Consider the following 22,805-nt stretch of genomic DNA (forward strand, 5'->3'; position numbering starts at 1 on the left):
ATCATGACTTATTATAGTTGTGGTCATTAAGACAGTGTTACACTGTTACAAGGTTAGATAAACCTAGAGAATACTGGAACAGAAGAAAGAGTCCAGGGGAAGAAGGTGGGTTTTTAAATAAATAATTCCAGATAATTTTAATATAGAAAAAACAAACTTGATCCCCACCTCAACTTGTACACAAAAATCAATGCCCAGTATATTGCAAGTCTAAATGACAAATAAAGAGCACTAATTCCTTCTTAAGATAATTTAAGGGAATATTTTCATGACTGAGTTAGGAAAGGATTACTTTAATAAGGCTCAAAATGCCCTAACCATAGGACAAGACTGATTATAGTAAAAATGAGAATTTCTGTTCATCAAAAGGCACCATTAAGATAGTGAAAAGCCAACCCACAGAGTAAGAGAAAATATTTCCAACACAATTAACCAAAGGGCTCATATCCAGCATATAAAAAGAACTTCTCTACAAAGTAATAAAAGATAGTCTACTTCTTAAAAAATGGACAAGTGATCTGAACATGCGCTTCACAAAAGAGGATATCCAATGGCCAATAAACATATAAAAAAGTGCTTGACTGGGGAAACACCAATTAACAACAGATTGGCTCGAATTAGAAAGACCAACCAAACCAAATGTTGGCAAAGATGTGGCGCAACCAGAACTGTGATGTTTTGGTGATGGCAGTATAAATTGATACCATCACTTTGGAAGAGTGTCTGGTATCATCTACTGACACTGAATACAGACACACCCTATGATCAGCAATTCCACTCCCAAGTATATACCAAGGAGAAATGCGTTCCTTTGTGTAGCAAAAGACGTCTACAAGAAAGTGAACAGCAGCATACTCGTAACAGCCCAAAACTGAGAACAACACGGATGTCCTTAGGGTGGATAAATACATTGTGATACATTCATACAATGGAGTAGTACAGAGCAATGAAAACAAACGGATTACAGGTACATGCAATAACGTGTTTGGTTCTCACAAGCATAATGTTGAAGCAAAGCAGCCAGACATGAAATGAATCCATTTATGTTAAGTTCAAAAGCACTGAAACTAATCTATAGTGTTAGAAGTCAGAATTATGGTTTCTTTGGAGGAAAAAGGTAATTGTGGTGATAGGAAGGGGGCAAGACAGGGCCTTCCAGGGTGTAGGCAATGTACCGGGTTGACCAAAAAGTTCGTTCAGGTTTTTCTGTAACATGTTATGGAAAACCCCAAAGGAACTTTTTGGCCAATCCAATACTATTTCTTGATTTGCATAGTGGTTACAAGAGTATGTTCACTTTGTTATAATTCATAGAGTTATACATCTGTGATGAAATAAAAATTTGTATTCTAAGGCAAGTTAAGGAAAATTTACACATAAAATTTTTTCTTTGAACTTTGGCCTCCTCTCTCCCCTCTACTGTGCATTGTGTATCTGCATTATGCATTGCCCAAATCTTCCCATCTGCAGAAATACCTGCTCAACCATGAACAGCAACCTTCTCCTAGCATCAACAAGATTCCTCCTCTGGAGACACCCTTCCTTCTTCATCTTGTACGGGGTCACGATGACCCATGACCCACTACTCACTTTGTACACACAGATCTGGATTGTGTAAACTGTCAGTAATACATCATTTAATGAACAGCCCTATGTCTCAAAAACATATATAACTGTACTTTTACCTCTAACGGGCAAAACAGTTCTCGGAGCTTTCTGAGAGTCTGTTCCTGGGTTATAAGCCTCAATTTGGCTCGAATAAAATTTTCTATTTCTTTCTTAGATTGAGTGATTAATTTTTTCATCAACACTTATAATATGAGCAATTTTCCACATGTGTGTTACACTTCAATATAAACTTTTTTTTAAAAAGCCAATTGTGGGGGGCTTCCCTGGTGGTGCAGTGGTTAAGAATCCTCCTGCCAATGCAGGGGACACAGGTTCGTGCCCCGGTCCGGGAAGATCGCACATGCCGCGGAGCGGCTGGGCCCGTGAGCCATGGCCGCTGAGCCTGCGCGTCCTGAGCCTGTGCTCCGCAACGGGAGAGGCCACAACAGTGAGAGGCCCACGTACCACAAAAATAAATAAATAAATTTTAAAAATGATAAAATAAAAGGCTAATTGTGATGCCATCGAACTTCATATATTATCTCCTTTTATCTTTACAATAATTATTTTAAATTATCGTCATTGTCCTTTTTTATAAAGAGGGATATCAATTCAGGTCACAGCTAGTACATGGCAGAGCCAAAATTCAAACTCAAGTCTATTTGATGCTCAAACCCACGAAACCCAAAGTAAAGGAAATTCCAAAGTTAAGCATGTCCCTAAGATTTCCCTAGTTCAATTTTCCTTTCTCTCTGAGACAGTCTTCTACCTTTCCCATCTTATGTTCTCATCCTTCATCTGGGGACGAATGCTCCAGAGTTTGGCTATTGAAACTTTGCCTTTAGTTATTCCTCAGAAATACAGTCATTTGTTCTTTCTACCAAAGAGGAAAGCATTTACAATGCCCCAGCTGCCGTCTCTGGCGGAGGGATCTGAAGGAGTGAGTGTGCCCTTTCTTTAGCTGAGCCAGTGGGCAGCTCCAGCACAGTAAAGGTAGATCAGTAGAAGGAATTCAATGGGCTGCAAGTGAAAAGGTGTGGCAGGGCAGGATGGGAGGGTGCTGAGGCTGGAACTGTAGAGTGGCTGCTTGGTGGAGGATCCAGAGAACAAGCACTGGGCAGCTGGCGATAGATGAAGATTTGAGGGAGAGAAGAAAAATGGGGCCACCTGGATAGAAATTCTGAGGAAGAAAAATACTGAAAGGAGGTATCTGTGAAGGTGTGGCATAGGATATGGCTTATCCAATTTCAGCCTCATCTCCCCAAAAGAAGCTTCAAAGTGGATTTTACTACTCATTTTCTCTAAAACAACAATAAAACTACTGAAATACACAACCGTTAAGATAAAAATATTTGTTCATGTACCTCCTAAAATCAAATACATATGCACCCTACACTTCAGCACACAAACTGGGCCCAACAAAGAGCCCCACCTGAACTTTGCAAGAATCCACAAACCAGGAGCATTTTTATTTGCGTTACATTGCTTAAGTGAGCCTCAAAAGCATTAAAGATACCATTAAAATTCCCCTTTTCTATTTTTATGAGTCAAAAAGCAGCATGAAATGACCCAGACAATTTCTGTGGATGTGTCTGGTGAGCTGGTATGGTACTCATATGCTCGCCTTTATTATTCAGATGGACTCACTGTGGTCTCATAATTCTTTGTTTTATAATAAGCAGCATAATTCTTAAATGCTCCTGTTTCCGTGGGCTTTCCTTGCTGGAGATTTAATTGTCAGTATACTAGCAGAAAAAAAAAACAAAAATCCATCACTCTCCAATGCCCCCCCCCACCAACGACTTCCAACTGTCATTTCAGCTCTCTTATTAATTACGCGTATCTTTCTTTCAGCAAGTCATAACCCCTTTGGCTCTCATTTGTAAAACGAATAGGATGAATTACATGATTTCTAAGATGCTTGCAGCTCTAAATTTTTAATATTCTAAAATTTCAGATTCTATATTTTAATCTCTTAAAGTACAGAATTTTTAATCTCTCTTTTAATCTCTTTTCCTCTGAGCTAAAGACCTTTACTAATACTTCCTGGAATACAACATATGATTCCTGAGTCACTGGTCCATACTTTGGGATTCCCTCTGTGTAATATCAAGCCTTAGTTCCCGTTTGTGTTGGGGAAGTCAATCTCCCTCCTCACAGCTCCCAGATATACAGTAAGTAGAAGCCTGACACACTCGTGTCGCCTCTGGTTTCACCAGCACGACCTCTTTCTACAGCTATAAGAAGCAAGGTTTTCCTGGTCTTTAATCTGTACAGCTTCCAATTTCTGGGCCATCATCATAACTCCATGCAAGTGATGGTAACATACCACAAAGTCCTGTGAAATACACAATGAATAAACCTATAGCCTAGACTGTGAAAGGAGACACTTAGGATAATCTGTCTAGACATATGACCTTAAAGGCAAGTCCATTCATGGCTAATGCAGCCTGTTAGCTGTGAATGAATAAGTTTTTTAAAGGTACTGTAGGGCAATAAAATATGCCAAGATATTTATAGCTCTCCCTGGCTGGTGAGGCAAGAATGTTTGACTCACCAGGGAGGGTGGCACACAGCTCTATCACTTTATAACCAAGGGAACCTAAATTAGACACAAACCAGAAAGTAGGCGGATCTTTATTAAGTTGAGGGATGGGTTACCTAAAATACTCTAACTAGGGATGTCCCTGAGCTACTCCAAGTTTCGAGGCGGTGTGAGTTATCCCCAAGAGATGCCACACACAGTGACAGCTTGCCTGCTCACAGTAACCATGATGCCTCAACCTAGGTTCTCTTTACTACCAAAGCCGCAGCGCTCGCCCTAAGTAGGGTGGCCCATGTGCCAGCCCCCAGCCCAGCTCTGAGGTGCAGCCAGTGGTGAGAAGGGCTTTTCCAGATGCATGCTGAAAGTTCATTTTGTTTCGGAAAACATGAGAGCTTTCCTTCTTCGTCCTTTTTCTCCTTTTTTTTTTTTCCCATGGGTAATTAAGTCACTGCCAGTTTCCCAAATGGTGCCATTTTAATCTCACAAACATTAGCTTCATCTCCTCTCAGGATGCTGAGGCACAAATCATGATGGTATATTTTTTAAATATCCTAATAAATAAGGAGATGTTTCAGGCCATTCGTCGTAACACAAAATAGGAGATGAAGAGGAAAGGAAGCCCAGCTCTAGGTTAAGTATTTGCAGCAAAGGTTCTTCATCTACACCTGGGGAGGTGGCAGGAGATGGGGGGATGTGTCCACAAATGGTTATGGGGTGGGGGGAGGGTCTGAAATACCGCAGATGCAAAATTAACTGCAGGGTCTTCTTCCACAGCTTTCTATCATCATTAGGTTTTTTAAAGAGCCTGAGAACACTAAGAATCACTAACCAGAGTAAAACTGAGGGACGGACCCCTGAGATCAGTTGGCCCAAATGTGCCCTTCACTCAGTCTAGCCCTGACCTCAGGAGGGAAATATACAGAGCATCTAGCATGCATGAGTCACTAGATTCTAAGAAATGCATTTGACTTTTAGGAAAAATAAATCACAAGATACAATTTCACATCATGTATTTTTTAAAAAAATAATATGCCTGGGAATACATATAGAAAAAATACAAGATATATATCTATACATCTATGTATCTAGTTTATTAAGTCAGAAAAGAAAACTTGAATAGTTTTATAAGATATGTTCCTGCTTAGAAATACTAAGCATTTTAAAGATCTTATTCCCACCTTCACATTAATTTCTAAATTAATGCAATTCCAATAAAAGTCCCAAAGCAATCCTTCTGAAACTTGACCAAGTAGGCTAAGGCTTTCTGGAAGAATAAATAAGAGGAAAGCTAAAAAAATATTTTTAAAAGTATGCTTGAGAACTTGAACAGATTCTGAGATGCATTATAATGCTGCAATAATTAAGATACTGGTACAAAATACACAAAGAGAACAGAAAGCCCAAGACAGTCCTAAACTTATCATGGAGAGGAATAATTACTCCAGAAGCCTGCTGTACAATTAGCTACTTAGAAAAACAGAAGCTGTCTTAGCTCTCTTCCTCGGGCTAGGCACCAAAGTAAGTTTTCAACATGAAATGGAAAACAAGAAGACAAGGAAGGAAGAGGTGGAAAGAAGTCACTTAAGAAATTTAAACATAGAGCTGATCTTTGAGTAGGGGAGGTCCTCTCAAGCCAAAAGAAAAGTTATACAATAAAATGAGGGTAGATTTGACTATATAAATATTTAAAACTTCTATACCAGAAAATACAAGTAAAATAAAAAGCAAATGATAAGAGGGAAAAGCATTTTCAGTGTTTTAAGAGTACTGATTTCATACTGAATAACTTTAGATAAAAAATTAAGTTTGGGGCTTCCCTGGTGGCGCAGTGGTTGAGAGTCCGCCTGCTGATGCTGGGGACACAGGTCTGTGCCCCGGTCCGGGAAAATCCCACATGCCGTGGAGCGGCTGGGCCCGTGGGCCATGGCTGCTGAGCCTGCGCTCCGCAACAGGAGAGGCCACAACAGTGAGAGGCCCGCGTATCACAAAAAAAATAAATAAATAAAAAATAAAATAAATTAAGTTTGGCAATTAATATGCACCAAAAACCTAAAAACGGCATATACACTTATATATAGCAATTCCACAAGGAATGTGTTCTAATTAAAGGAAAACACCTATGAACAAAAATATTTATAGCATTGTTATTTTCATTATTACACATAATAACTTGAAAAAAATGAAATCTCTATAAATATAATTATTGTTTAAATGTAGTAAAAATCAGAGATAGTCACATTTTCAAGTGTAAAAAGCAGTCTGTACAGTGTGATAAAAATTTTAAGTATGGGACTTCCCTGGTGGTGCAGTGGTTAAGAATCCGCCTGCCAATGCAGGGGACATGGGTTCGAGCCCTGGTCCGGGAAGATCCCACATGCCACGGAGCGACTACAACTACTGAGCCTGTGCTCTAGAGCCCATGAGCCACAACTACTGAGCCCACATGCCACAACTACTGAAGCCTGCATGCCTAGAGCCTGTGCTCCGCAACGAGAGAAGTCACCGCCAATGAGAAGCCCGCACACCCAATGAAGAGTAGCCCCTGCTCGCTGCAACTAGAGAAAGCCCACGCCCAGCAATGAAGACCCAACGCAGCCAAAAATAAATTAGTTAATTAAAAAAAAATTTTTTTTTATTTTAAGTATTAAATTCACATAGGTCTATCATAATTCAAAATGGTGGCAGTGATCTCTCTATGAAACACATTATAGAGAGTTTGTTTTGCTCCGTGATATTCCTGGATATTTCCAAATTTATTTTATTTTGTAATATTGGGAAACGTTGAAAGCATATGGAAGATTTTCTGAGATCAGTAAACAAAGCCTTTACACTAAGGTGAAGTAGGTGTGCAAAGAGCAAGGCTCTCAGTGATAGCCATTATATTATCTATGAACTGACTGCAGTAGAAAACATAACCCTCCCACGGGATACAAAGCAGGAGTTTTTCTTTGTGCCCTTGTATCAGACCCCTGTATGGTCAGGTGCCAATTCTTCGTACAGACTGATGGGCTTTAGAACCTTCTTACACTGCCAACTGACTCCAGGTGAAACTGTGTTGAGTATCTTCTATTTGACTCCTAGACCCACTCTCCCCCTTTCTGGGTCCTTTTCTGGGCTCTGTTGTCTGGCCTAAAGTGGATCCCGGTCCTCTGACTTCTCTTTGGATTTGGTGAAGGGCAGAGATGGCAGGAGACCAGAGAGCAGGAGAAGGAAGTCAGGGCATTTATGCCCACAATTCCCTCCAGCCGCCAGGTCACCGTGGATTGGATGCATCCCTCCAGTGAAGGCCATCGCTCCTGTCCGGCAGCCCTCTCCACACCACTTGGCCTCCCTCTGACATTCTGGGTTTTCCAGCAGCTTCTCCTCGCCCTGCCCCTTCAGGTCTGGGGCTGTAAACACCTCCCATGATTACTAACCCCAGAGAGCTGCTTCATCTCTCATTGCTTTTCCCAAACCCTGTCCACACAAACTCTCAATCAAATCATCCTCACCTGATCCCTGACAGGACCCTGGCTGATATGGTAATAGTATAATTATCCAAAGAAAAAATAAATATGGCTAAGTGCATTTATTCTTCACAAAGAAAAAAATTACCTAATATGGTTTAGAAAATTCTTTTATTCAAGTTTGAGATAAAAGTTTAACCCCATGTTACCTCTATGATTATTCTATGATACCTAGATCTTTATAATTTCCAGTCCTTTTTTTTTTAAAGACTTTGGGCATGTTACTAACCCTTATATAGCCTCACGATGTACAAGACAGCATGTTAGAGGATGAACAGATCACTGGTTCTCTGTTTCTCATGAGATAAATTGCTTTTGCAGCATTAAATTTAAAGGTAGACATTTATATTTTTCTTTTAGATTCCCTTGTATTGTTTCATAGCACACCTTTTCACTTGGCTGTGATTGGGTTTTACTTAGCCCCGGGCTTCACAAGGTAATCAAGTTTACTTCATCCAGATGTTTCTGGTCTGCAGCACAAGAAAGTGGCAGGGACTCAGCTGAGTTGATTAACCATTTAAGGACACAAGGAGGGGCTTCCCTGGTGGCGCAGTGGTTGAGAGTCTGCCTGCCGATGCAGGGGACACAGGTTCGTGCCCGGTCTGGAAAGATCCCACATGCCGCGGAGCGGCTGGGCCCGTGAGCCTGTGCTCCGCAATGGGAGAGGCCACAACAGTGAGAGGCCCGCGTACTGCAAAAAAAAAAAAAAAAAAAGGACGCATGGAGCCCACTAAAAGATTCTTCCTAGAAAAGCAAGACTATTTCCCCAAGCTTGTTTGGAGAGCAAGCTCCTGTATCTAGAGGAGGAAAGACAACTCTGAGAACAAGGAGTCTGTCACTCAGGTTGTCCCCAGCCCAATTCCAAGGTATAGAGGGGAATGCTCTTTTCACTCGTAATAGCTGTGAGGCATCCCAAACACAAAGCAGAATTGCATTGATAATAATGTGTGAAAGCACAGCACAGGACTTGGGAGAAAGTAATTCTTTCTCATTTGAGCAGAGCAATTCAAGTGCAGTGTGACTGAACACAGGCGACCCTCCCTGCATGGCAGAACTCAACTCCAGCACCTGTGCAAGTCCCTTAAGTGACAGCTCCAGTGAGCCCTAGTGCCTCTCAACTGGCACATCACCAAGGCTCCAAGAGCTCACAGAATGGCAGCGGAGGCTCTAGTGGAAGCTGAAGGCTTTAGCTGCCAGGGGAGTTAGCTGCAGCGTCAGCAGCTATAGACGCTGCTGATGACTTTGGCAGTGGCGGGAGAGCGCATCCTAGGCAGTGGGCACCAGCATCAGTGGTCAGCTACCCTCACATGGCAAAGAGGACTCCAGAAGCCATAGTTTAAAGGGACAGCTTCCCTTAGGTCAGCTCTTTCTTTTTTATCCTTGAACAAAAGTGAGTTTACAGTATTAGGTGATCTCCTAGGCCCTCAGAAAAAGATCATCGAATGATAAACTCTGAATAGAGGGAAACACAAGCAGTGGCACATCCAAAGCAGCCGAGGGCAACACAAGGACAGTGAGAGACTCACGATGAAAATCACCGTCTCTTTGCCAGCCCTGCCAAGGACTGGGCTTCGATGTCAACAGCACAGAACTCCAATAGCACACTTGAAATATAAATAGTCATGCTCTCCCCTTTCACTAATTTAATGAATTATACATGCCAGGAAAAATTAAGAGCACTGACGATGTAAAAGCATAAGACTTCAAACACCTTGAAATATTTTGGAACGAATTTTTCTGTCTCTGTGCTCCCTACAGAGTGGAAATTTTAATCTACTTCCCTAAGGGCAGGGAAACCAATGGAAATACCACAAAATATGTTAAGTTATAAACCAAATGCTTATAAGACTCTAGATTTCTCAACAACAGAGCTCAAGAAAATCACAAGAAAAATGTTAACTTCCTAAAGATTAGCAGTAAATGGCAAGACAACCATATGTTGGCTGAGTAATGGGGTAAAAAAAAGTTTCCTACAGGCATGGAGTATCTTCTTTGATAACCTCCAGAGTGTATCAGCAGAGTGATTAGCGCTACAAGACTCTCAAGAAAATGAGCACCAGACCTGGCTGGGAGCACGGTAAGTAAGACACAGTACTGCCACCCATGGGAACTGGCTGGAGACCTAGGTGCCTTCTCCAGACAACAGCCAGCCTTCTCTCTGTTGCAAGCTGTCATTGTGCCATCAGAACGAACCCAAGAGAACTGTCATTATTCATCAATTCCTCCCTCCTTTTTTCCCCATCTCATCCGAGACCTTAGACAGCTTGGAGAACACGCATTTCATTACAAAAAAAAAAAAAGAGAGAGACTGGGACAGCTACTGACTTTGAGTGTAATTACACTGCAAGGTAATGATAGCACTCCTCTGAGCTTCTGGAAACGGAAGAGGACAGAAGCAAAGACTAAGGAATCTCTGTATAAATGCCCCCAAATATGACTTGAAGTAGACTGAAAAGCTGTTTATGCCACTTCCTTCTCTACTCAGCAAATGCTCATCGTCACAAAGAAGATGGCCACCCCAATATAAACTAGGAATAAGAACTTATAGGATTCTGGGTTTTCATTAAAGCGAACTTCAGGACTTTTCACTGTTCAAACTGTGCCAGATCATAGGAAAGACAACTTGGTACGTGGTACAATATTGCAGTCAAAAACAATCCGATTTTGGAAAAATCAAATGTAGACAAGAAGAATGCAACAGCTACATACATTTTCACCAAGGCTGTAATAGCTTTCGTTCTGCAGTTCAAGCAGGTCAGAAAAAAATGTCATGAAGTAGTTGATGTCTTGGGGTAGTCAGAAGTTTGCAATTGTGTAAATGGAGGCTAAAGCAATCAGGCTGTAGAACTGAGATTCAGCTGTGTTCTCAAACACTGATTGTAATTTTATCATCTTACCAAAAAAAACCCTGTGTATTACTAAACCACCCAAACTTTGATCCACTTATGTCATCAACCAATAGGAACTGAAAGAAGTATTTCTGTATAACCATACAGACTGGTAATATACACACATACCTAAGACAACCAGCAAAACGTAAGTCTGTGTTAAGTAATCTTCAAATATCAGGAAGAAGACAAAGGTTTCATCAGCGATACATAGAGACACACATGTATACAATTGAGATATATCCTCCTCTCATTCTTTCTTTTCTTTTAAATTTCACATGAACCCTTCACTTAAAGAGTAAAAATATCTAGATTCCCATTCTACTTAAATATATTCAAGCAAAGCTCCCGGGAAGGTTTCCAGGGAGTTAGATTGCTTTGAAACTGGCCATGCATTAAATAAAGCTTTGTCTAACAAAAGTGAAAGAGTAACTGATATGGTATCTGTACGTTCACTCTGCGCAAGGTTCCTGTGGCTCAAAAGCATTACTCAAAGACAAAGAACACATCAGATTACAGCTCTGGAGTCTCGTACTCTACCTCTGCCGGCAACCCTGCCAGCTTACACGACATTCTGTGAGGGCCAACCACCTGCTTCCTGAGGAATCTGTAATCTACCTTCTCCATTAGTTCCCCCGAGGTTCTCCTCCTTTACACATGTGCCCCCCCTTCACTCATTCCACGGCGTTCACCTTTCATCTCTAAGAGATTCATTAATGATAAGTGTGCAAGGGTTCACTTTAACAGCAAAACCAAAAAGAAAAGCCTTCAGCATTACATTCTATAATGAAACAAAAACTTAAATTCTGTGAGTCTACTGAGCTAGAACTAAAAGCGACTGCAGCAAGAGATGCATTCCTGGTACCTGGCTTCTTTCCCCATTACCTGCTTCAGTGTACTTCAATCCCACTTTTTCTTCTGTGTCTTTTGTCTTTGGGGGTGGCCAGACAGCTTGGAGTCTGCCAGGAGTCCTATCGTCCTGCTCAGTGGGGCTGTGGTCAGGCTGTTGGAAAAGTGGGCAAACAAAAGAGTAAGTTAAATGAAATGTGGCCAGGGCCAATTAATCCCTGAGAACAACTGTGCTAACTCTGAAATTAATTTTAATGGCACATTGCTCTCATTCACTGTAACTGAAACATCTCACTCCAATACGATCCTTTTCTAGAAATGTAAAGTGATCAGTTGGGGTGGAAAGAGAAATAACTCAAGGCCAAGTATTACACAACCTTCAACAGGTGATTTTTAGCATATAACCTTTTTCTTAAAATCACAAGTACACTTTGATCTGAAGATACAAATATACTATAATCGGGTACATTTATAGGGATGTTTAGAAATATATCCCAAACTCCAGGGTTATTTATAATATAAAAACTAGTTTTGCATTTTCTATGAACATTACCTGTAGGCCAAGATACACTTCTCTAAGATGTCCACATTGATCACTTCTTTTTTTTCTTTCCCACACACAAAAAAATGAATGAGTTGGCTTTCACATTCAAGCTATTTTTATAGGGGTTGATTTTTACAACTAGGAGAATGCTATGTTGTATTTAGTTTTTAACTGCAACCTAAGATAGCTTTTCCAAAGACCTTTAAATGTTAACTGATGTATGAGGGAATGATAATTGTATGCCAAATTGATACTAAGCAAGAAATTCTATTTGTTGTCCTTATGAATTTTACGATCCACTGGACAAGTGCTTGCTAGTCCTTACAAATTACCTGAATAATTTTTTTTAATAGTAACAGCTTTCACTAATTAGATGGTTACTATGTGCTAACTTCATTTAATCTCCGCAACAACCAAATAAAGATTAAAGGTTATTTTCTTCATTTTGCCGATCAAGGTCACCCAGCCAGTAATTGGCAGTTAGAATTAAAACCCAAGTCTCACACTAACCCAGTGCTCAATCAAGATGCCTTGTAACCAACACAGAACATTTTAATCACATCACAAACAGGTATTTCGCCAAGTGGCAGACTTTCAAAGGAAAAATACAGTTTTCGCAGAGGTATAATAAAGTAGAGAGGAAATCTGGGCTATAGTTCTAGATTGCATTGATTCCTCATGCTGCTTGGTTCTTAGAAGCACATTTCCTATTAATGTTTAAACTCAGAGTGACAGTTTCGCTTTCTGACCTGCACACCATTACTTATACCTCTCTTACAACAACCCAGGAAAATATAAGGAAGAAAGAAAACGCTTCGTCCAACTCCATACTCCTTACGAGGTCAACTTGACTATAATCATCTTTCCCCTAGAAGAGGGTCACTAAGATCGGTATATGAGGTTCTCTTTGATAGGAAACCTGAAAAGAAATATAGCAGCATCACATTTTATGACAAAACCCAAAACCCAACGCTACGTACGCTTTTGGAATCCGAGGGGCCATCTGCTGGCCTTGACCTCGACCGCTCAAACACAGCTCTTAGGGACTCCTTCTCATGCCTCATTTTGCGCTTGAGAGCTTCCAGCTCAGAGGTGTCAGCTGTGGTCCCCTTTTTGGGGGGACGGATGAATAAGGCTCTAAAGGCCTCCAAGGCAGTCTCTGGCGGCTTCGGCTTGACCTCTCCTCCCTGGGTCTGGGCTTCTCCGGGGCCGCTCTGGCTCTCCTGGGGAGTACTGCCACTCATCTCCTCCCCCCTGGGCCGTTCAGGGTCTTCTGCCTTCGATTCGGCTTTGGGGACGTCAATGTTGAGCAGCTGAGAGAGCTGCTCCAGGAGAGTGGGAGCGGCCTTTGGATCATTTGTTTTCTCTCCCATCTTCACTGCCTGAGGCCCTGCCTGTGCTAGGGACCTCTGGACAGGCTGGGTCAACTTAAGCAAAGCCAGGTCCCCGTCCTTTGGTTTAATTTCAGTGATGGTCTCCCCAACCTCGGCTGGGGCTCCCTTCTTCAGCACACGAAGCCCACTAAAAAAAGCTGGGAGCTGGAAGGACTTCTCTCCAGGGACTTCTTTTTTAGAAGAGGTGTTCTCAGTGACACCAACACTTGAGTTCTGGTCTGTTACCACAGGTAGAACTTTGGAACCTTCTTCTCCAGCTTGTCGCTGGCCGGGGCTATGCTCTGTCTGAAGGCCACCATCCTCGGGTTCCAATTTGCTGTTTATCTCTTGCAGAGTCCTTTGAGGACCTTCTCCACTGGGCTCTGCATCACCCCTTTCTCCAGTGGCAGTATTTTCCCTCCCATCTCCTGGCTTTTCTTGGGACTGCTCAGCTGGCTCAGATAAAACACCACTAGGGGACTTTGGGTCATTGATGTTGCTTCCCTCTTCTGGCTCCTGGCCTCCATCATCAGAGTCAGAATCACTGGTGGTGTTCACCAGGGTCCCGCGAACCAAAATGACATTGTCTCTGCACACACTCAAAGCAGCCAGTGGAAGCAGCTCTTGACCAGGCAGAGAAATCCCTGCCTCTGCTTCTCCCCGGCTTCCCTCCAACCCCGTCTCTGTCTCCACCCTCGGAGTCTTCCCATCATTTCCGAGGTCAGGTGGAACCTGAGCCTCCGGCGGATCCAAGCCACTGCTGGGCTCCTCCAGCTGAGGCGTGGGATCCACCACTAAACTGCGGAAGGCTTTCAGCACCGCATCTTCCTCTTCAGGCTGCACAGATTCCAATTTACTCGTAAACCCAAACAGGGATTTCATAGAGAACTTGGTCAGGATCGACTGGGCCACGTCAAGTCCGGCTTCGGGTTGTCCTGGTTCCGAGCCATCACTGCCATTCGGAGCGTTACCCACGTCCTCCATGTCCCAGCCGTGCCCTGGGCGGCAGATTCTCACTTCTGCGACCTTCCCCTGCCCTCTCAGCTTCTCCACTCCACCGGTTCTTAACTTCTAGGACAGAGAACAGCAGGACCCGCCGGGGGGACTCAGTCGCGGAGCGAGCACACTTGGCCGGGCTCTGGCCCCTCCCGAGCCCTCCTTCCGGTTTGCGCGGTGATGGGGCGTCCGGGGCAACTGTAAAAAGTCCGCGGAGCTTTATGCCCAGAGGCAGCCGAGGCTGCGCACCTTACTACACACGGACTGGGGAGGCTGCTCCTCTGGGACTTCCGTATTTATTCCCGGGGACAAAAGGCTTTTTGTCGTAGGGAAAGTCAGCCTGCCTCCACTCATCCCAGCCCAGGACTTCGCCACGAGCTCCGCCCCAGTGCCGGCCGTCCTCCTGGTCGCTTTCAACTTCCTCATTGGTGAGCAAGTGAGGCTCCAGAAAGTGCTGAGCCGGCAAGCAGCTCCTGACGGCCTTCAACCACCCCCCGGAGCAGCTGAAGAAATTTAAAAGTGAATCAGCAGCAAATGACCAAAGTACTTCTTACGGGCTCTCTTTTGCCATCTAAATCACGGCCAGAAGCTTGTGCCATCCAGGCCAAAAAAAAAAAAACCCCAAAAAACAAAAAACTAGCAGTGCACACAGACCAACAGCCACTTACAAAGCAAAGAAAGAAAAGTAAAGAAAGAAACAGATCATCTCAGGATGCCCAGGACTCTCAAAAGCAGTTAATTTAATGCCCTTGAAGCTTTTTTTTTTTTTTAAAGTGCTTTCTTCCGCTTCCCTGCAGGTTTCATCTGGAATGCAGATTTTAGCTGCCCCAGCCGGAGAAGGAAAACCAACTCGACTGGTTTCGAATTACTGCTGTTTTAGCTCTGCCCCGGTGTCTCAGCGTTCTACAAACAGGTACCTAGGCAAGCGCACCCACCACGCCCACCGTCCACCAGCCTTAGGGTGGCAGAGTAAACAGCCCCAGCCAGCCTGGCATAAATGATTACCCTCCACACTCTCTGTGCCAACCTTGGGCTTCTGCTCAGCAGCTCTGGCTTCCTGGCTTCCTTATGAATGCTGCTGGCCAAAGCCTCTGTGCCTCAGCCATCCAACCAACAAACTGAAACCTGGCATGATACAAAGTAACACACAACCTGCCTTGTTAGGTAAAGCAATTCACTAAAGGTCCCCAAGGAGCCCCATTCTCCTAAAGGGAAAAACACCTGAAAGGTCTCTATCAGGTCTCTGTCACAGACCCAATTTGCCTAAAACAAAAACAGGAAAGACAAAACCACCACCAAACATCAGCTCAATGTAACGGTGATTATATGCTGAGAACCTGGCAATGAAGAACTTGGAAAAATTGCAGCTCTGTTTCCCAGCAGCATACCTGCTGCCTCTTGGGGCAGCTTCCTGTCGTACCTGAAGGTCTCAGTGTTTTTCAAATCCCATCCAGTCAGCAGGCATTTAGTAAGCGCCTGGGACGGATAAGGTACTGTGCTGGATCAGAAGAACCAAACTGGCTTAACAGTCATCATGGTTTAATAGTAATCACCGGCTCTCTGAACAAAGCTGCGAGAAGATTGAGCCCAAGTGTTAAACGCAAACAAATGCTGCAAAACGGAATCTGTAGCCACCAGCAAAACAACTGTCTTGCTTTATCTACAGCAGGGAATTGCTGTGGCTTCCACACTGCTAACTTGAATTGTTTCCCACTAAGTATTAATACTAAGAAATTCTGATCACAATGATAAATTTCTAGCATGATGCATTCAGAAGAAACCCTCACACAAAAAGGGTACATATGATTACAACCCATCAACTCCTATTGGAAAGTTAAGACAGTACTTCCTAATCCCTGATTTGACCTTGTATCTAAACGGATACTTTCCTGTTTGCTCCTGATCCCAGTATATTTGGGGATTATTAACTAGGGCACAGTTAATCAAAAGGCCACCACAACACTGAGGAAAATTCATTGGTGACATGTATGTCTCAGAACAAGCTTCCTGTCTCAAGGAAATGCCCGTTGATAAAATCATACTTCTGCTTCTTCAAGACAGAAAAAAAAGGAATCATCACATCAGATCATAAGATCAGTCTTCTGAAGAACTATGTGGACCAGCCAATATACAGGTGAGGGGAGGAGACATGGCACGTATTTGGCGTTCTTCAACTGAGAAAGCTCCATTTTCTCAGACATAATTATTGATTTCCAGATTTCCAGAATAAGTTTCTAAGCGCTTTCAGCAGATTTGGGCAAAATGGGACATAAACTGGAAGGGGCTGATGGCTCTTCTACAGTACGGCATGGAGCAGAATTACAAAGTTTTAGCACCCTCTCAATACCCACGGACACCAATACAATGTCATGGAAAGTGTGGGAAGTCTTGGGTCCCAGGGAGATGATTTGATCCCAGTCCCTTGACTAGGTTTGTTTTAAAAGTGAAGCAACCATGGTCAAGAGAACACAACCAAGCCAAGGTGCACAGCTAGTAAGTGGAGGATACTAATAATACCTAACATTTATTGGGTGTTTATAAGCACTGTTCTAGGTGCTCCATTGTGTATTAACTGATAGGTACATCTAGCTATGAGGCTGGTATTATTTTCTTTTTCATGTTTAGAAAGAGGAGCAGAAAGATGATGTAGCTTGCCCGTGTTCACAGGTGGAACTGGAACTTGAATCCAGGCAATCAGGCCCCAGAATCCACAATCACTCTTCCAAAACCCTGAGCTCTGCATCCTGCCGTAATAGGACTCCACACACGCCTGCATCTTGAAATGTGCAAGAGTGTCAGCCCGGTTAGTTGGTGGTCTCTCACTAGGACATGTATTGTACTTTACCCTTTGAGATGATACAGAAGGCTGACTTCATAAAAAGAAAAAACAATATGAGAATGACCATTCTTTTCTCTCATAATTTAGGGGGGAAATCTAGAGGGGGTGCTTAGAAAAATCAAGCAAAAGTTCCTAGCTGGCTTGTCTACTGGTCACAGGCAAGACACACAATCCTCGGGACTCAAACCTATCAAGAGGCTTTCCAGCTTACCCGTACAATTCTCCTTCATTTAGGAAGCTTAACTATCACAAAGATGCATTCATCCAACAATCATTGTGAAGCACCGACTCTGTACGAGGCTCCGGGGATGTAAAGATGAAGAAACTCCAGCCCTCCACCTTCATGAAACATGAAGTTTAATACAGGAAATCAGCCAAGAAAGAGGTGATTCCTGTTCATAGACTGTAAGTGAGTACTTTATACCCCAGACTCGGTCTAAACAGCAATAGGTGGACATAAGACAATTTTGAATGAAAGAAGCAGTGACCATAAAAATATGAAGATGAGTAAGAAAGAGAAGCATGGTAGTTTACAGAGATCTTTGAATATTGACTCTTTCAGGCCACTGGTTCTCATGGCCATGAGAAATGTTATGACGTCTGGTCATTTAGGGAATGGAAAAATGTCTCAGACCATAGTGTTCAAGTAAGCAGCCTACAGATTTGATCTTAGTTGGGTGGTCTTGAAAAATGAACCCATTTAATGCTTTAACATTCTTGGGGTGGGGGGAAGAATAACTTCTCTTGCACGTTACTTCTCTCTGTCTTGTCCTGCTATGCATACTTATTAAGTGCCTACTACACAAAACCAGTGACAGCCAAGACTTTCTCCTTTTCAACCTCACCTGACTCTCTTTTGTTCTAACCTCAAAACACTTAAGCTCTCTAACAGCTACACCTGTGCAAAAGGCAGATTAAAAATGATCTGCCTTGGAAACTAGTTGAAACAGGCACGATGAATATTAGGTAGGATTTAACCCACGTGTTGCTCTTTGTAACTACTTGTTAAAAACAATCACTACGCAGCTACTTGAAAACGGAACACTATTTGTGTGCAGAATTTACTACCAATGAATTCTCTGTGTTCCTCCCATCACACCATCTTCTCAGATTGAGGCTGGAGCTAATTTTACCTCATGGCAATGGGAACATCAGTCCAACAAACAATACCTAGTGAGCTAAGCCTAAAAGAATGGTTGCAAAAACAACAACAAAAGAGGCATATCATCTCCTGGAAGCAGTAGAACCTAGCTTCTTGATTCTAATAACAACTAGAGGAATGAGCATTAAAAATTTTTAAGTCAATTTGCAGAAATTGGACACTGCCTAAAAGAAAAACTTCCTAAAGCCCCCCACCTCACACACTTACTCTTTGCAGCCCTCTGCCATGTCACTCAGCTTAGAGAATGCCTTCCCACATTCTCATAAAATCCCAGAAAGGCAAGGGAAAAGTAAAGCAAGTGAGATTAATTTCAGTGTTGGGCTAAATGATTCTCATGTTTCTCCTTATCCAGTATACTTCAAGTTCCCGGCCTGCATTTAATGACTAACTGCTTCCAGCTTCTAGGGGTTCAACTAGGTTCACGTGACGATTGCTTGAGAAAAATAGAAAACAGTTAAAATTAATAAGAGTAAGTAAGACTGTAGAAACTATTTCTGTGGAAGGAAAGAGTTTAGAGCAATGGGCTGAGTAAAGTAAGTAAACTATGAAGATATAAGTGGGGTAATAGGCAGAGATGGGCTTTTTGGGTTCAGGAAGTGTGTTTTAACTAAGTGAAGTCTGATATAAATGGTGAGAACTAAGGACATGATGACCACACAAGTAGTCAAAAAGACATGTGTTAAATGAATGAGGTGTCAGATGAAAGGAGTGTAAGATTATGGAAGAAGCTGGGTAGAATCAAATTGTTGGGAGGCTGAAGAGGTCTTTAGAAGGACTAGAAGTCAACCAGCCCAACATTCTTCTTCTAAATATGGAGACATTTGAAGTCGAGAAGCTAAGTAACTGGTACCAGCTCACGCAGCGCAAGTGCAGCCATTAAGGTGGGAAAAGAGGTGTCCCAACTCCTGTCTACCCCGTGTCACATCCCCCTACTGCCCTGGCACGTGATCTTACCTTCTTCCTGATCAGCATCTTCTTTAAGCTCATTTTCCACATCTTCAAAATGGAGTTATGAGGCCAAATGATAAGACGGGGCCGGAGACCTCCCTAGGCTTCTCCTTCCATCTCAGGCAGTGCTTTCCCTGCCTTCACAGCGTGGATTCCCCCTGCCAACTACTGCAACCCTCAACACAGCCCCTCTGGCTCAGCCTCAGAGAAGCCAGCAGCTGTTTTTACTGATTGATTCAAAAGAAAACAGGCTGCACCTGCCAATGGCAAGGACAGGGCTCAGTGATTAAGGCCTTTTTCCATCGAGCAGACTTAGTGCAAAATGTTTCTAAGACTGGTTCCACTGAGCTGTATTCAAAACTTCTGTGGAAGTGGGTTGAATGTCGGTAACAAACTAGAAGACTCTGAAAGGGAAGAGGGGAGGCCGAGGCATACTCGTGAAGCTGAAGAAGAGAAGAGAGCAGTGGGTACGTCATCTTGCAATGATCAAGGAATGAGGGCAGTGTGCACAGTTAAGAACCTGGCCCTGGGTCCTGGGCTAACATCCTACTCTGCTCCTGCAAGAAACCTGACCTTGGACAAGTTATATAAGCAACCTGTGTCTCCGCTTCCTCACCTAGAAACTTGGAATAAGAAAAGTACCTACTTCGTGGGTTATTAGAAGCATTAAATAAACTAATATATGTTTCACACTTTCATCAATGCCTGGCACGTAGTAAGTACCGTATGGATATGACATGTTTTCATAGCAAAGGAATAACTTTCTTAGGGACATCAACCAGCAACCAACAGAACTGTTTTTAACCTTGTCAATATGAAGCAAGTATTTACCGATGAAATGACGGCCCAAGAAGGAAGCTTTCCTCCCAGTTCCCTCACATATGCACTTGGACAGAGGAGCCATTTGGTCTGAACAGGATTGTTCCTTATAGATAGGCCTACTAAATACAACGGCTCCCCATGCCACATCTGTGCCACGAGTGAATTGAGCTTCAAAGAAAATTCCTTCAAGGGGTCCCTTTGGGTATTTCAGGGCCAGTGCTCTCTGGATTATTGTTTTCCCTCTGTATCACTTGAAGAGAGCAATTAGCTTAAAGAGTTCCCAGGTGGCTACTGTAGATGGTGACAGAGTTCACCTGTTCTTTATTACTTTCCTGCATTCCAATATGATTTTTAAACCAACTCAATCATTTCAGAAAAAAAAAAAAAAAATCCATGAATTTGGATTTTCTCCAGAAAATCCTTTTCTCAAGAGTCTGTTGACACATGCTGGTGATGTGTGGTCCCCTAGCACTGAGACTTCCCCTCCCTTTGGGGAAGGAAGTTCCCAGATGATGACTGGCCTGGGAGAGAGCCCAGGGCATTAACAGCAGAGCAAGGACCATTTTTTGTTGCTGTTTTTAGGCCAACTCATTATACTTCAAAGGTGTACGCATTTCATTTAAAATGTCCTTACTGGGCTTCCCTGGTGGCGCAGTGGTTGAGAGTCCGCTTGCCGATGCAGGGGCCGTGGGTTCGTGCCCCGGTCCGGGAGGATCCCACATGCCGCGGAGCGGCTGGGCCCGTGAGCCATGGCTGCTGAGCCTGCGTGTCCGGAGCCTGTGCCCCGCAACGGGAGAGGCCACAACAGTGAGAGGCCCGCATATCACAAATCAAAAAAAAAAAAAAAAAAAAAAATGTCCTTACTCTTACAAATACAAAAATCAAGCTTGAAATAGTTATTACATTACTGCTTAGGGTCTTACTGTCAGATATTTCTAAGACGGACTCCACCAAGCAGTATCAAAGAGTCCTTGGAAATGGATTCAACGTCCGTGACAAAATAAAATATTTTAAGAGGAAAAAGGAAAGGCTTTGACTTACTTGTGAAGCTGAAGAGGAGAGAAAATAGGAGCATTCTTTAAGGTACAGAATTTCCTGGGACATGTTTTTGAAGAGTTTTGAGCTTTTCCCAAATGAGTAATAGTGATGTCCCACAGAAATAACCACTACAGAAGGCATGGAGTCCATGGAGAAAGCATTTCACTGTGGCTAAAGTTGCTCGTGATGAAAGTTGTAGATGAAGATCTGGAATCTAAGAAACTGTATGTATCTCTTGTTGTCTATACTCTTGTTCTTCCTGAATGGTGAAACTAGACAGCCACTGACTCCACTGTAACTGGATATCTTTTTTTGTCCTTAATTTTTTTTTAAGTAAAAGTTATCTTGGGAATATTAGTTCCAACACCAAAGATCTAGTTATCATTTTTAAATACTTTTAAATTTAAAGGAGGCAAAAGAAAAATTAGGGAAGATGAGGATTTACCTAAAACAAAATGAAGGTGGATGATAAGAACATGCATGAGAGGAGAGAAGGGGGAGATCTAGCATTTTTTTAGGATGTCATTATTGTCCCAAGTAGGTACCATGCTAGGTTCTTTATGCAAGTTTTCTAATACCTTAATCCTCCCCATAACTCTATGAGAAAGGTGTCATTGACCCCGTTTTTGTTTTTTTGTTTTTTTTGTTTTTTTTTCCGGTACGTGGGCCTCTCACTGTTGTGGCCTCTCCTGTTGCGGGGCACAGGCTCCGGACACGCAGGCTCAGCAGCCATGGCTCACGGGCCCAGCCGCTCCGCGGCATGTGGGATCCTCCCGGACCGGGGCACGAACCCGTGTCCCCTGCATCGGCAGGCGGACTCTCAACCACTGTGCCACCAGGGAAGCCCGACCCCATTTTATTAGTGCTATTCAGTGCAAGTTTCTGTAATGGTGGAAATGTATCTGTGTCATGCAATCCAGTGCCACAGGTGGCCTCTGAGCACTTAAAATGTGCCTAATGTAACTGAAGAATTAAATTTTATTTAGTCTTAATTAATAGCCATAGGTGGCTAGTGACTACTGTTTGGCCATTCCTTTAGATGTGAATACTGAGGTTCAGAGACATTAGGGCAATTCAAAGATTACACAACCAATGAGTAGCATAGCCAGGATCTGCACTGGATCAACTTGATTCTACATGTACCTTCTTTTCATTATAATAAATCAAAGAGCTATAGAATTTTGTAACAGTTCTCTATCACATTGAAACATCAGTATGGGGGCAAAATAGGTGATCACCTGGTTACCGGAACCAAATGGCCACTGCAGTTAGAAGGAATTGGCAGAGAGCAGAAAGGACACAAATTATGAGCCCTGATTTGATCAGTAATGATTCCTTGAAGTTAATACTCACATCATTTAGTCACGTTAAAAGAAAAATATGGAAACCAATGTAAAGGCATTAAAATTACAAAGTAGAAGGTAAGCTAGGCATTGTCACAACTATGGTCCTATTTTTTTTTTTTTAATATTTATTTATTTACTTATTTGGCTGCGCCGGGTCTTAGCTGAGGCACACTGGATCCTCGCTGCCGCGGGATCTTCGTTGCGACATGCGGGCTCTTAGTTCCCTGACCGGGGTCAAACCCGGGCCCCCTGAATTGTGGGTGTAGAGTCTCAACCACTGGACCACCAAGGAAGTCCCTATGATCCTATTCTTTTTTTTTTTTTTTTTTTTTTTTTTTTTT

At 42.8% G+C, this 22,805-nt stretch overlaps 1 protein-coding gene across 3 annotated transcripts in view; it reads right to left on the bottom strand.

The window, feature by feature from the left end:
- The window catches only part of FMN1 (formin 1), a 406,441-nt gene that overhangs the window by 289,838 nt on the left and 93,798 nt on the right, over nucleotides 1-22,805 (bottom strand). Inside the window, exons 1-2 of one of the 3 annotated variants that reach the window (XM_029237538.1) lie at nucleotides 12,921-14,643; nucleotides 11,433-11,550 (exon numbers count right to left, since the gene is read on the bottom strand). The exons of 1 other annotated variant lie outside the window; for it this stretch is intronic. In XM_029237538.1, the coding sequence (XP_029093371.1) occupies nucleotides 11,433-11,550; nucleotides 12,921-14,297 (1,495 nt within the window). In that variant the 5' untranslated portion in view covers nucleotides 14,298-14,643. Of the gene's footprint in view, nucleotides 1-11,432; nucleotides 11,551-12,920; nucleotides 14,644-22,805 lie in introns of those variants that run through there. One more of the 3 variants, XM_029237536.1, reaches the window with a different exon arrangement.

The sequence above is a fragment of the Monodon monoceros genome, unplaced genomic scaffold (assembly GCF_005190385.1).
Source record: "Monodon monoceros isolate NGI ecotype Baffin Bay Population unplaced genomic scaffold, NGI_Narwhal_1 Super_Scaffold_21, whole genome shotgun sequence".
NCBI lineage: Eukaryota > Metazoa > Chordata > Mammalia > Artiodactyla > Monodontidae > Monodon > Monodon monoceros.